Genomic DNA, 16,295 nt, shown 5'->3' with positions numbered 1-16,295 from the left:
TAAAATATCCCACCCCTTATCAGTTGCCATTGTGACGAGTTGATCAATGTTATTCACTTCACCTGGAATTGGTTTTATTGTTATTGCTGATCAATCTGTATTGCTACTTATTACAATCCTAATCATAAAAAACAGTAGTCTCTTCTTTCTTCTGTAATAATGAATATTTTTTGATGATTTATATAAAATCTCAATATGTATTATTGTTAATTATTTAATTGGACATTTATATTTCATCAATTTCTATTTTTTGTTCTTATGAAATCTTAGAATTTGGTTACATTGCTATGCTTGTCATCTAGCAGAAGAGGATTCTGTAGATGTCCAGTCTTGTCTTCTTATGGAGCAGTACATATGTGTGGTACAGACAGAATGCTTCCAGCCTATCACTGTCACTATAGACACAGGACACATGTTCATTGCAGGCCCTTCTCGCTCTGTCACTGTCATGCATCACCACGGAGGACAGACTCGGTCAGAGAGTCCCTAATGGCTGAGTGTCACTGTCACCCAGGGTGGAAGGGACAGGCTGGGGGCAGGTAGTTAGCAGGCTGTCTATTTGAATCTGTGGTTTTCATTTCACCGCCTGTGCTAAAGCTGATCTCTGAAATCCCCTTTGCTCTGTCTGAGATTGTACAGCACAGTTGGATGCAATTTTGGATAAAAGTCCTATATAAATGCAAATAGAGTACAATGTATGCTAATGAATGACAAAGCTAGCCCAGATCTGACACAGTGTAATAACACACAACCACAATGGCTTTTTAATTTCTCATGTGATGTTAGGAAGCCCTTTGTCAAAGGCTTCCCTTGTGTGCACTCAAAAAACTGAGTCTTGAAATCATTGTTTCACTTAGCAGGGCATTGGTATTACATGTAAGATGAAAAGAAAAAATACTACCAGGACTGAAATAGATCATTCAGTTTTAGCTCATAATGGGAACATTTTGACAAAAGTCTGTGTGGGGAGTATGTAGCCAAACTAAAAAGGCAAGCATATAATGTTGTAATATAGACTGACATTAAAGGGGTACATTTTTTATGAACTGGTGGCAGAAAGTTAACCAGATTTGTAAATTACTTCTATTTAAAAATCTTAATACTTTCAGTACTTATTAGCTGCTGTATACTACAGAGGAAATTATTTTCTTTTTTAATTTATTTTTTGTCTTTTCCAGTGCTTTCTGCTGACACCTCTGTCCGTGTCAGGAACTGAACAGAGCAGCATAGGTTTGCAATGGGGATTTTCTCCTGCTCTGGACAGTTCCTGATATGGGCATCAGTTGTCAGCAAAGAGCACTGTGGACAAGACAAAAAAGAAATTCAAAAAGAAAAGAATTTCCTTTGTAGCATACAGCTGCTAATATGTACTGGAAGGGTAAAAAAATTTTTTAATAGAAGTAATTTACAAATCTGTTTAACTTTCTGGCACCAGAAAAATGTTTTCCACCGGAGTACCCCTTTAACATCCTCAGATGGTCAAGGTATAGCAGCAGTGGAGCAGCTATGGGAGATGTAGTAGAGATAAGCACTATAACTGGTAGCACTGACATATAGTGACTTACCATGATAATTGAATAATAAGAGTAATACACAAGGATAGTTTGATAGTTAGATATAAAATAAAGATTGAAAGAGATATTAAGTAGTTACATACAGTAGTTTGATAAATAATAGATAGATATGTAGATAGATATACATAGATATCTGAAAGATACAGTAGATAGATGGATGATACATAGATAAATGGGTAGATAGATAGATAGATAATATATAGATAGATAGATAATATATAATAGATAGATAATAGATGATTGATTGATTGATAGATAGATAATATGTAATAGATAGATAATAGATGATTGATAGATAGATAGATAATAAATAGATAGATATTAGGAAAATAAAAAATAATTGTTAGAGAGATAGTTAGAAAACTGTTAGAAATAGAAAGATAAATACCGTGAAAACATCTCCACCTCTTTGAGAAGACCATCCCCTTACCTAGACCAGATTTCATCTTAAGGTTTCACTGTATTTTAAATCATTAGTGCATTATTCTCTGTTACAAGAGGTACTGCCCAAATACCCAATGATCTAGATGTCCAAGTGCTTTCATGTGACAATAGCTAATATTGTACCATATTAGAAAAGAAAGGTTACAATTGTGATGCATTGTTAAGCAGCTAAATGTCCTAGTAAATATCTCTAACATTCCTTGCAAATATGTTTATGTAAGATAGTGGTGTAAGACTTGGAAAAATAGATACATTTATGATATTGAATTCCATATCATACTGCACATCATTATATTGTGTTTATATATGACTGTGACACTATATTTATTATCATTTTAGATTTCATTTGTGCACTTTATTTCAATTATAATCTAAAGCAGTGTCTCAAGTGTCATTTCACTGGGAGCTGAGCTGTAGTAACTAGATGCACCACTATACAATGATGCTTACAATATGCAGACAAAAGAATGCGGAGCACTCACCAGGATCTTCTTGAAGGTGCTTCTTTATTGTTCTTCAGAACATGTGGGGTTGAACATGCCAAGGAGTAGATGGACAGCATGCGGGGGTAGCACGCTACCCCCACGTCCTATCCATCTGCTCCCCTGCATGTTCAATCCCGCATGTTTTTAAGAACACTAAAGAAGCACCTTCAAGAAGATCCTGGTGAGTGCTCCGCATTCTTTTGTCTGCATATTGTATATTACATTACTATATCTATTATCTGCGTGTCAGCACCCGAGGGACACAGTTCAGCTTCCATGGGCTGTGCTTGCACTAGTTCCGGTTTCTACACATGAAGTGCAAGTGGTGCCAAGTATACCTCTACCAGAATTCTACTATACAATGAAGGCTGTACAACTTCCAGCTCTGTTTTGGCTGTCCCAAAAAGCTGATCTTCAGTGGTGCTGGGTGTGGGTATCCCACTGGCCAGCCATTAATAGCATATTCTAAGGATAGGCCATCAATCATATGAGCCCAGAAAACCCTTTAAATTCAATAATGATCTGTTAGACTGGGTGCGCAATGCATAATCTTAGGATTAATGTGTATTTAGGGGTCCATTAGTCAGACATAGGCCAAGAGTGTCTTTGTGGCCTTTATGTGGACTGTATATGCCAATATACCACAAAAAGTCTGGATTAAGTAAGTAGCAGCCTATGCAATTTCCATAGATCCTTAGAAGAAGAAATAATAGGAACATGCTTATTTTTTATGTCTGCCATCTATTGTATTAACACCTGGCTGCTTGGAGGTTGTATTGTACACTCTTATACCAATATAACTCTTGATGCTTCTATCGTAGATTACACTTCACTGTTTTCCACACTGAGGACGTTCATGATGTTCTGAGGATATGGGATGGGTCTATGGAGAGTGGTATTCTCATGAAGGAGTTGAGCGGTTCCACTTTGCCTCCGGACATACACAGCACTTTCAGTTCTGTAACTTTGCAATTCAATACTGACTTCTTCACCAGCAAACAAGGATTTTCCATCCATTACTCAGGTAAGAGCTGGATAAGAAAAACCGAAACTGCTATTATATGTTTACTATTACTTGCTTGGAAAAAGTAACAATGTTTATACTTTAAAGATATACTATCTTCTAATATCTAATATCTTCTCCGTCATCTTAATTTTTGGTTGCTTAGGAATGAATGCTTATTTTTGATGACGCAATGAAACAGACCATTTGTGACAGTGACTTTTCAATATATATAATCAGAACTAGAAAAGTAACTTATATCTGGAAATGTTTATTTATAATGAATACATTGATCTTTGTTTCCGATAAAATGATTGATAAAACATCATAATACTTTGTTACCACCTAAGAACTCTATAAACAAAGAATACTGGAAAGGAGCCCACTCAGGTTTTGTTTAAAGGGGTACTCTGCCAAAAAAAATATTTTTTTTTTAAATCAAAGTTAAACAGATTTGTAAATGACTTCTATTTAAAAATCTTAATCCTTCCAGGACTTATCAGCTGCTGTATGCTCCACAGGAAGTTCTTTTATTTTTGAATTTCCTTTCTGTCTGACCACAGTGCTCTCTGCTGACATCTCTGTCCATTTTAAGAACTGTCCAGAATAGGAGCAAATCCCCATAGCAAACCTATCCTGCTCCGGACAGTTCCTTATACAGAGAAAGGTGTCAGCAGAGAGCACTGTGGTCAGACAGAAAGGAAATTCAAAAAGAAAAGAAGTTCCTGTGGTTCATACAGCAGCTGAAAAGTACTGGAAGGATTAAGATTTTTAAATAGAAGTAATTTACAAATCTTTGTAACTTTCTGGCACCAGTTACATAGTTAGTACGGTCAAAAAAAGACATATGTCCATCAAGTTCAACCAGGGAATTGAAGGGTAGGGGTGTGGCGCAATATTGGGGAAGGGATGGGATTTTATATTGATGTTGATGTTGATGTTGAATTGATGTTGATGTAAAAACATTTTTTCCAGTGGAGTACCCCTTTAAATGCCACATATGTGTCAGTGTCTTATATTATCTCCTTTATAGCTACATAAGAAAGCATCCAGGCAATGAGGGGCAATTTCCTGTTAAATTACTGTGACATTCACTAGTCAGGCCCTTCTACAGGGTATCGCCCAACTGGTCCTGGTCCTGTCATTAATCCAGGGGATGCCGGACTGCTACTGCACTTTCTCCATAATATTGCCAGAACTCTATGAATGGTGGGGGTCTGACCTCTAGGACCCCAATGATACTGAGGATGAAGGGCGCACAGTGCTGATTTAATTTTCTCTTTTCCCAACTACATAGCTGTGCAGGGAACTGTAGCCCATCTTTAGGCATGTAAGGAGGAAAACCATTATTCTCTATAGTAATATTCTATAATGAGTGTGTGATTTATATACTATGCTATATGGATGTACTGTATGTTTTTTATTCCCTTGTTTACAATGACCCATCTCCTCCAGATGTTAGCATGCATAAGGTTTTCTTTTCACACAAATTATATTCATGAACTTATTACCATCAAGTGTCTCCTTCTCCCTGAAGACCATAAAAAAAAGCACAGGCCTCTTGAAAGAGCGAGAAAATAATGTTTCTCTAATATCAGATTAGATTAGAAAGCTAATCAGGCGTTTAGCCTCTGACAGGCTCCCCTCCCTGCTGAACCTGCACCTTTTAATGTAGAAATGATAGCGTGCTGAAAGTTGGAGATGATTGTCCCCCATCCCTCGCTCATCTCATTGTAGACATTATGGTTTAGTATTGTCTCCAATAAATTGAATCTATGCCCACGTTATAAGCCACTGCAAATAGAGGTGAAATGTATTATCTGCTTACCGAATGTACTCCGAGCTGTCGCGTAGGGTCATTGATGCTCATCAGCTAGACAAGATAACCAAGATAACTCATAGTGGGTTGATGTATTCTCCAGCAGGGAACATTATAAAGCATTTAATGACCAATCCTGGTCGTCCTTATTGTGGTAGTTAATTTATTTTATTCTTTAAGGTACAGATCTCATTACTACACAGAGCAATTGGGCTTGCAATGAATAGATGTTAACAGCAAAGTTACTAGTTTTCATGCGTGATTTATGAAAAGCTTGGTCTTAAAGGGGTACTCCACTGGCCAGCGTTCGGAAGTAAATGTTCCGAACGCTGTTTTCACGCTGTGGGGGTCGGTCACGCCTCTTGTGACATCACGGTTACGCCCCCTCAATGCAAGTCTAAGGGAGGGGGCGTGACGGCTGTCACACCCCCTGCCATAGACTTGCATTGAGGGGTTGTGACCATGATGTTGCGAGGGGCGTGGCCGACCCCCACAGTGCAAAAACAGCATTCGGAATATTTTACTTCCGAACGCTGGCCGGTGGAGTACCCCTTTAATGGTTTAAATGAGATGACTTGGACAGATTCATTTTACCTATAGGCATGTCTTCTTACTAGTTTTAAAGGCCACCACATGAACACATGTGCATAGAGGAGAAAATGGCCTTTACAAGCCTGTTTTCTTTACCCAGTTACCACAGCTACTTCCTGTAATGATCCCGGAATACCTCAAAATGGAAGCCGCAGTGGGGACAGTCGTGATGCTGGGGACTCCATTGTGTTCCAGTGTGACCCAGGATACCTTTTAGAAGGTGAAGCCAAGATCAACTGTGTTCAGATTGCAGACAGGTTTTATTGGAACCCCAATCCTCCAGTCTGCATTGGTAAGATAGACCACAGTTCCTATAACAGCCAAACCATTTTTTGTTTGATATAATTTAATATTGCTATGAGAAATATTGCTATTCTTATGTTTTTATTAGCTTTAGTTTTTTAATCAACCTTTCCTGTTGTATTATCACTTAGCAATTTGATTATTTTAAGCTGTAATGGAGCTCTTGGATAAAGGGGCCAAGCCCTGATCGGTCCCATTCCTTTTACGATCATGCCAAACACTTGGTTTGTCAGCCACAGTTGACAAAAAAATCCAGCATGGTGGATCAGACTTTGACCAGACATAAGTCCGGTATGACCCATAGGAAACAATAGTTTGAGTATGATTTACAGGCGATAGACTATGAACAGCCTAAGGGTCATGAAAAACAAAGGGAAACAAACACCAGACCTTTTTGTCCTGGGGAGCAAAATCAGATACCAATATTGGAGGGCCTTGCAGGATTAGCCTTTGAGTGGAAATCTTGAGTGAGTTCCCACACTTTTTTGCCAGGACTTGACCCCTGATTATACTTATGAAAGTTAAGAAAAGATGAAGGAGGAATGACTTCAATAAACTGCCCTATTATAAGTCTATGGAACCCTCCAAAAAGAGCTTAAGCACATGTCTCTGTGATATGTCAAAAGTTTTTTGTTATTTTTTTTGACAGGGACACTTTAACCCCTTCCTGTCTGATGACGGATAAATCAGTCATGAGTAGGGTGCAATATTTGTTATATGACGGATATACCCGTCATCTGATCTCATGGGTACTGCTCATGAGTTCATAGCAGGAGCCCAGCTGTCACACACAACTGGACCCCTGCCACATTGCTGGGATCTAAGTACACTTTGGTCACGACAGACTAACCCCTTCCACGTAGCTGTCAATAGCAAACCACTACATGTTATATGTCTAGCAGAGGGAGGATACTCCCTCTGTCATTTTTATTCACAAGTGTGAAGATGGCTGCCATGTCTAACGAAGACCCCCACGTCTTCCATCCTCTTCTGCCCACTAGGACGTGCATGACCCAACACAGGATGAGTCACACCCTAATACAGGACAAGGCATGTCTTAATATACTTTCTGTCAGTTTCATACAAAGCCTAGTCTTAATGGTTTTCCAAAGCAATGAAATAGTAATAAATCACTGCGGGACCAAAATAAATATAAATAAGTATATATAAAAATAAATACAAAAAAATGAATAAATACATTTTATTAAATATTATTTCACAAAGGCCCCAGTCATACTGCGCTTCTGCAGTATGTTAGAAGTATCTGTCTGCATCACGTCAAAAAGAGATTCCGACATATGCTATCGTGGCCCCATTTGTTTTATTGGCCCAAACTGAGTCACTTGATGACTCCATTAGGGCCGCTTCCGACTTGTATGTGCTGATTTGAAAGAACAAAATATCAATGGAAAAGAAATAAGGGGTGCAGAGTGCCATCATACCTGGGCACCGACAGTTTGGGAGTCAATAGGGGCCTGCGTTGTATGACAAAAAGCTGTACTTGTATATAAGCAATGACATCCCGCCATGTTATATCCTACTATTATGTCATTATACATAGCATGGCCATCAATTTACTTATTTTGTGCCTCAGTCCCAGAATCTACAGACCATGCCTGTCTTTTGTATATATGATTCTCAGCACGTCTTAATAATATGCTCTCATGACCTTACAAAAAACTATTAAACAAGCTGCTCTAGTAGGACACAGTTTCTTGGTCTTTATAACATTTGATGTTTATTTTCTTTGAATAGTTTGGCTTTAAAAGCCTTTTATACTGAGTTTTTTTTTTCTAGAGATTGGGATAAGGAGCTTTGTATATTTAACCCATTAAAATGCTTCATTAAGTAGATGTGATGAGAGTGAAGATGCAGAACATGGTGTCTTCTTAAATCTGAGGGGTCTGAGGAAGAGAGTAGTGAATCTTGCCTGTTATTGGCTCAATGTTACTTCTGTTATAAGATTGTAAACAAATATTCTGAAATCGATAGCTCGAATGTTCAACACGCTGATTGACTCTGGTAGATCAGACCCACCACATTGATTTTCCCGTCTGCTTGACATGAAATGCTTCTGTTACTGCAATAAACACAGGCAAGTTCTCTCTCCACTTCAGCTGATAAACTAATTGCAGGAAAGGTTATTTTTCAGCCTAGAGATACTTTCATTCTTTTTTGGAATTGGTTTTACTATGGAAATGTCGATGTCAGCCAAAATTCTAATAACTTCCATAATTATTATAATGCAATGCATGAACGCTAGTTATGTCAGAATAATATTCTGCACATCCCCCTAGTCAGTTCTCCTTGTGAATTGACCTCTAGCAGTTTTCCATTTCTGTGTATACAGTGTTTTTTTTTATTTAACAGAAATTACAGGTGAAGTTATCTTCTGTTTTCAGCTCCATGTGGTGGAAATTTAACTGGACCAACAGGGGTGATCCTGTCTCCTCAATACCCTGAGCCTTACCCACCATTAAAAGAATGTGACTGGAAGCTGACCGTGTCTTCTGACTATGTGATCGCACTCTCATTTAACATGTATGTATCACTTCATTTTGGGAATATGTTAAGTAAAAATGTAATAGAATTTGGGAGACCAATGAAATTATAACTTCATACATTTTGCTGGAACCAAAATAAAAATAAAAAAATAATAAAAAATATACATAACATGCAACATATAGTATGGTGGACTCCATTATCTAAATAAAGTGGAAAGAAAAACAAAACAGGCTTTTCTGTACTGGTTGGTAAAACCCAACGCTGTAATGATCATTCTTCTGTGTAGGCCCTGCATTATAATTCTTAAAGGGGTATTCCGCCCCAGGACATCTTATCCCCTATACAAAGGATAGGGGATAAGATATTAGATCGCGGGGGTCCCGCCGCTGGGGACCCCCGGGATCTCGGCTGCAGCACCCCGCTTTCATTACTGCACAGAGAAAACTCACTCTGTGTGTAATGACGGGGCGATACATGGGCCGGAGCATCGTGACATCATGGCTCCGCCCCTCGTGACATCACAGCCCACCTCTTTAATGCAAGTCTATGGGAAGGGGCGTGACAGCCGCCACGCCCCCTCCCATAGACTTGTATAGAGGGGGGGCATGACATCATGAGGGGCAGAGCCATGATGTCACAATGCTCTGGCCCCTGTATTGCTTGTCAATATGCACAGAGCGGGTTTGCTCTGTGTAGTAATGAAAGCGGGGTGCTGCAGCCAAGATTCTGGGGGTCCCCAGCAGTGGGACCCCGGCAATCTGACCTCTTATCCCCTATCCTTTGGATAGGGGATAAGATGTCCTGGGGCGGAGTACCCCTTTAAGAGTCTTTATAATTTTTTTGTATGCAATACATTCAACACAGACAGCTGTGTGAGTAAGGGATCTTACCCCAGGGCTTTATAAACAGTTCAGACTACTGGGGCTGTGACTGCTGCTGTTTAGTCTATGCACATAGACATAGAAGTGCAGGATCTCCTCCTCCGTGTGTGCAGTGTATTGCAGACACTACAGACATTAGGCTCTGACCACCAGCTTTGGGAGAACTACAAATTAGAGATGAAGCCTGTATGGCAGAAATCTGCTAATGAATGTCATACACAGGTTATATATTGGCCAGAAATAGTTCTGCTCCACATGTACATACACAGGGCAGCTTATCCTGAAAAGGCACCTGAAATGACAGGTGCATTTTAAGTATTAGGGGGTAAGATTGCATATGAATACTGTCCAATTAATAGTCTGTATTCAGTAGAACGATCCCATAATCCCGTACTGCTATATGAGAAGTATTAACAATGTTATAATGCATTTGGCGCAACAGGTAGTCCCTATATAACCTGTGAACAATAATTTAACACTGTGCCATGTTACATGCTGCACATCATAAAGAATAAGAAGCCAATTTCATTAGCCACTTCATGAGTGGGCTTTTCTATTCTAGTGTCCTTCCTTGAAAAACCCTTTTCACATAAATGCAATCTACATAAAAACTGAGTAACTTTGGCAAATACAGCTGATCACTTGGTCCTGTGTTATAACCTGTATAATTGTTACTATTGTACCTCTTACCTTTCTTCACCAATGCTGTACATGGCCCCGTATTAGTACTTTATGTCCCAGAATAAAATTTCCAGAGCAAATATTAAACAAGCATGAAATGCACATGTAAAAGTTACTCAACTTTTAATGTAAATTAATTGTATATGTATGCTGTAAAATGGGGCTCAAATATAGACAGTGAAGTTACCCCCATGAAAACATACAGCTGGCACCCTGCTAACTCTTATCCCAACTATTCAATCATTATAAACACACATACAATGTACTGCAAAGCAGCACAGGCTAGGAATTAATACAATTACTGTACACAGTACACCATACAGCACGGGTCTCCCTGCCATACACATCATTCTACATGCTACACTAACATTCCTGCACAGATTTTAAAACAAAGTGAAACAAAAAGAATGACAAACAATGATAGAGTATAGGAGTTGAGAAAGAAGATGGTAAGGAGGGGAGATCACAGGCCAGAAGCTTTATTGAGAGACAGAAAACATGAGGGGAGAGGGGGAAGGAGAGAAGTGCCCATCCTCTTCTTTCTCGGTGCCTGGACTGTCCATGATGGAGTAATCTTTTAGCAGACTTCATACCAGCTTGCAACAGTGCTGGATGGACATCCTCTCCAAATACCTGGAAAACTACAAAGCGTCATTATAACAGTTTATAAGGCACCAGGCCTCCTGGATAGCCCCAACTGTGTGGACCCCTGGAAATAGTTCGTAAAGCTACTCCTGGTGAACAGTCACTGGTGTCTGACATCTCAACAACACTACTGAAGTTTAATAACCACACAGGCAGAAAACATTTGTCAGTTATTGGCAGTTACCTTGTATTCGTGTTAAAACTACTTCCTCTCTTAAACCAGCAGGGGTGTCCTCAAGCTCACGTTTTATATATACAGTTTTTGAATCCAACATTCTATATGTATACTTCATGCAAGACTTGGGTTTCAAAACTAGTGTCAAAACACCTGAATGTGGGAGCACACTCTCATGTAGACATTTTACCTCTTTCAGACATAAACACATGGTCAATATATGAGCTGGCATTTAAAATATATAGTTTTAAACATATTTTGTGTTCTGCTGTTCAATATTTTTAACATTTTCCTATACAGGGAAAAAATAGCTGAAGTGCTGGTAGTCACTAACCTGCTCATAGCATTGTCCTAACCCAGACACCTTTTCTCCTACCGAATGCTTATTATGAAACTTTCATAATCCCCAAAACAATTGAGCAGTAATTGGAAAGGGGAATTTGTGAATGTTACAGATCACTAACACAGAGCATGCTGACTAGAGAACGCTATAGTGGAACTGTTGTCTCACAGAGCAGGGACATTGTTTTGGACAGAGGATGGGATTAATGTTTAAAATGTACTTGAATTGGGAAATGAGAATAAAATAAAAAATGGCTATTTTGTATTTTCCGATTTTCAGGTAGTCAGAAAATGGTTTTCACAATAATTTGCCGCTATCTTTCAGCTCCCAATGATCTCTAATTACTGAAGCCTCTCTGATACCTTGTATCCGTCATGTGCCGAGCGGCACACTAGCAATAGAATTGCTTTTAATGGATCTTGCTAATGTCTTCCTTGCCATTAAGTGTTGGACAGGACTTCTTAATGAAGTCATTTGCTTTTATAAGGTGGAGAAAAGATCGCCAGTGATAATAAGTTCCCTAGGGAAGAGACACATATATCTGAGCTTTTATTAGATTTTTAACTTGTAGTGGCTGGGGATCTGTGTGATGCGTTGCATGACAAATTAAGAGAAGCTAGGTCGCTCCCGATCTAGAGAGGTCATAGACTTTTTTGGAGAGGGTATTTCTAATTAACTCTACAAAACCCTCCTTATTTTACTGCAATGCCCAGGAAACCCCAAGAGACACATTGTACTTTTTTGTGTCGTTTGTCACTGGATGGATATGGTTAATCAGTTTACCTGGGCAAACAAACTCAAGCATAATAATCAAAGACTGAAGATTCTGCTAGGGCCTCTACATATCGTCATGGAAGCTATATCAAAGAAACTTTATACTGCTAGACATTTATCGTAAAGTTAGATCCCAGTTTTCTTAAAGATTAAAGATTTCTTACAGGGGATTTTTAATGATGAAACCTATATATATATTAAACAATGTCTAATGAATGAACATATATTGATAAGTAAACATATTTTAATACTGTACCTTTCTGTGTTCTTTCATGCTTTCCTTCTGCTTTAAATGCAAGTTATCCGCTCTGTTATTTTCATTGCCCCACTTCCTGTCTAGTGAACATCCTGTAACAGACTTTCTGTTCCTATGTACACTCTAGCTAGTAATTCAGCCAACTCTCTCCCACTACAACTTCTTGACTATAACCTTACCCACAGGAGCCTAACACCTAGTTGCAGGAAGATACAATTGGCTGAATTCTCTTAGTCAATTACAGGACGAACACCAGACAGGATATTGGGCTAATGAATACAGTAGTGCATAAAAATCAGAAAGAAAGCAAGTTTGTAATAAAAACTGTTCCACAAACGAAATATGAAGTAAATGCTGCAGAGTGCACTGTTTCCCAACTATAGTATGTTGGGCTAGGTTCTTAAGCTGCTAACATTTGCACATTTACTCACCACCAACTGAGAACATGTGACTTGCATTTTACCTAATACTCCATGCAACAATACTATGGTCCCAGACCAAAGAGTTATCAAAACAGTCTCAGTACAAGTCCTTTGTTAGGAAGAGATACAATTTCTTTAAGAACAATCCCTACTTTAATTTGCAACAACAGTATTACATTAGTACAATTGTAGTAGAAGTTTCACAAAGTCTCTACCCTCCTCTCTCAGTCCACATACCTTGAGTGGGCTCCTATGGCAGACTCATTTCCCGGCACTAAGTTACTGCCATTTTGAAGGGCTCTTCTCTGTTCTAGCCTACCAGTGTTGTGGTGCAGTGATCAGCACCACAGTGTACATTGTAACATTGTCCTGGACCACATTAATGCTGGCACCTTTTCTTACAAGCTGGCAGCCAGAAACTGACAAAGAGCCTAGTGACTAACAAGGTAAAAAGAAATACCCTGCCCATGGGCTTCAGTATATACCACCAGCTTCCTGAATTATTCAGTTTTCATCAAAAACTTTAGTGTTTATATCATTTAAAGGGTTTATTTTTATTTTTAAACAAATAAATAAAACTTAGACAAACAAAAGTTGTTGCAAACTTTGTTTCAGTTCCTTAACATGTTCGAGATATTTATTTGCTGTAAGTATGACATTCTGAGACTGTAGGCTGCTATATACCTTGTCCTGCTCCCAGCTGAGATGTGGATATGGATATATTGAATCTAGGCTATTCTCAGTGAGATAAACAAGTCTGTTACTTTGTAGCAAAGTACCAGAGAGATGTGTACAGATAATCCATGTGTATGTACTGTAACTCATAGAGCACTGGAAATATTTGATTTAGTTGTATCTACTTCTGAGCCTGGAGCAGGACTAGGTATGTACTGGCTTCAAACCTCGGAATGTGAGAATATTCACATTCACTTACAGAAAACAACTATTTGTCCAACAATTAAAATATAAAGTGTATAAAGAAGTTGCAATACAAATGATTAAGCTTTAAAACCACCGAAAAAACTTTTAGTGAGAAATTATTTTATACTTTAAGAACAAGACAGACAGGGGTAGACTGGGCAATATGTCACAAAGACCGGGATTGCCAAACAGTGTGTTGTCTTCCTGGTGCTCAAGTTTGGCACATCGCAGATCGGGTTGACAGGTTGCTGGGTGGGGCTGGAGAGGACCCAGCAGTCTTGGTACATATTGGCACCAATGATAAAGTAAGAGGTAGGTGGAGTGTCATTAAAAATGATTTCAGGGACTTAGGGCACAAACTTAAGGCAAGGACCTCCAAGGTAATATTTTCTAAAACATTACAGACAAATTGCCAGGTCCAGATGGCATTCACCCCCGTGTTCTTAAGGAATTAAGTAATGTAACAGACAGTAAGGATCGACCGATTATTGGTTTGGCCGATATTATCGGCCGATAATCACAATTTTGGGCATTATCGGTATCGGCAATTACCTTGCTGATAATGCCGATAATGCCCTGCCCCCCACCGCACCCCCCACCACACTGCCATCGCCACCCCATTGCCTCCCCCATTCCCGATTTTATGATTACCTGTTCCCAGGGCCCGGGGTCTGCGCTACTTTTGGCTCCTGTGGTGTCCTGCGCTGTCCTGCGCTGTGACAGCTCAGGACAGGAGCCAGAAGAAGCATGGACGCCGGGAACAGGTAATTATAAAACCAGGGATGAGGCAGCGGCAGTGGTTAAACTCAGGACGGGCAGGGGGAGAGAAGCGGGCGGCGGCGGTCTCTGGGCAGGGGGGGGCAGCGGTGGTGGTAGCGCGGGTCCCGGGAACAGGTAATTATAAAACCGGGGATGGGGGAGGCAATGGGGCAGCGACAGTGGACCGGCAGGGGGGGAAAAGTGGGTGGCGGCAGCGGCGGTCTCTGGCCCCGAAAAGCCGCTGCAGTTAATTTATGTAAAGCGCCCGCTTTAAATCATTGATCTGCAGCAGCTTCTGTAGGGCTGGGGGGGAGGGGGGAGAGTGGTGAAACAGCCGATAACTTATACCAGAATATTGGTATAAGTTATCGGCTATCATCCGGAAAGTCCACAGCTTATCGGTATCGGCCCTAAAAAATCTTTATCGGTCGATCCCTAACAGACAGACCCCTATTTTTAATATTCAGGGACTCTATAGTGACAGGGACTGTTCCTTAGGACTGGCGCATGGCAAATGTGGTGCCAATTTTTAAAAAGGGGTCAAAAGGTGACCCCGGGATTTATAGGCCTGTTAGTTTAACCTCCGTTGTATGTAAATTGTTTGAGGGTTTTCTAAGAGATGCTATTTTGGAATATCTTTATAAAAATAAATGTATGACTCCATATCAGCATGGCTTTATGAGGGATCGGTCCTGTCAAACTAACATGATCAGCTTTTATGAGGAGGTGAGCTCCAGACTGGACCAGCGGCAATCACTGGCTGTCATATATCTGGATTTTTCTTTTGGGATTATGTATTAAATGGGAGCACACTTGGAACGACTGATGTGGAAAAGGACTTAGGAGTCTTAGTTAACAGTACATTTAGCTGTTATAACCAGTGTCGGGCAGCTGCTGCCAAGGCTAATAAATCATGGGGTGCATCAATAGGGGCATAGATTCCCACGACAAGGAAATAATTCTACCACTGTACAAATCACTAGTCAGACCATACATAGAATACTGTGTACAGTACTGGGCACCAGTGTACAAGAAATATATAGTGGAGCTGGGGAGGGTTCAAAGACGGGCAACCAGGGTACTACGGGGAATGGGAGGACTACAGTACCCAGAAAGATTATCAGAATTAGGGTTATTTAGTTTAGAAAAAAAAGGCTTAGGGGAGACCTTATAACTATGTATAAATATATCAGGGGGCAGTACAGAGATCTCTCCCATGATCTATTTATACCCAGGACTGTATCTATAACAAGGGGGCATCCTCTACGTCTAGAGGAAAAAAGGCTTCTACACCAGCACAGACGGGGGTTCTTTACTGTAAGAGCAGTGAGACTGTGGAATTCTCTGCCTGATGAGGTGGTCATGGTGAACTCTCTAAAAGAATTTAACAGGGGAAGGAATTTTTACCTCTAGCATGAGGGTTTTTTGCCTTCCTCTGGATCAACTTACTAGGGACTAATTAGGGTTATAGATTGAACTTGATGGACTCTGGTCTTTTTTTCAACCTTATGAGCTATGTAACTATGTTATGAAGTAGGTTACTAGGAAGTAAACAGGAAAACGGTTTGTTCTTATTCTAGGATGCGAAGAAGGATAAGAAAAAAAAACATACACTTAAAGGTTAAAAAAAATTGCTTTAGTTGCCATCATTTCACTTCAACTGTAAATGGGTTTTCTTACAAGTTGTTAGCAGTAGGTTTCCTTCTTTGGCCAC

At 39.7% G+C, this 16,295-nt stretch overlaps 1 protein-coding gene across 2 annotated transcripts in view; it reads left to right on the top strand.

Annotated features, from left to right (window-relative positions):
• The window catches only part of CSMD2 (CUB and Sushi multiple domains 2), a 1,018,208-nt gene that overhangs the window by 858,657 nt on the left and 143,256 nt on the right, over positions 1-16,295 (top strand). For both annotated transcript variants that reach the window (XM_056557006.1, XM_056557007.1), the window contains 3 exons: positions 3,325-3,527; positions 6,017-6,208; positions 8,622-8,760. In XM_056557006.1, the coding sequence (XP_056412981.1) occupies positions 3,325-3,527; positions 6,017-6,208; positions 8,622-8,760 (534 nt within the window). The remainder of the gene's footprint in view (positions 1-3,324; positions 3,528-6,016; positions 6,209-8,621; positions 8,761-16,295) is intronic.

The sequence above is a fragment of the Hyla sarda genome, chromosome 2 (genome assembly GCF_029499605.1).
Source record: "Hyla sarda isolate aHylSar1 chromosome 2, aHylSar1.hap1, whole genome shotgun sequence".
Classification (NCBI taxonomy): Eukaryota; Metazoa; Chordata; class Amphibia; order Anura; family Hylidae; genus Hyla; species Hyla sarda.
The sequence above is the reverse complement of the archived record's forward strand: the minus strand, read 5'-3'. Positions and strand labels throughout refer to the sequence as shown.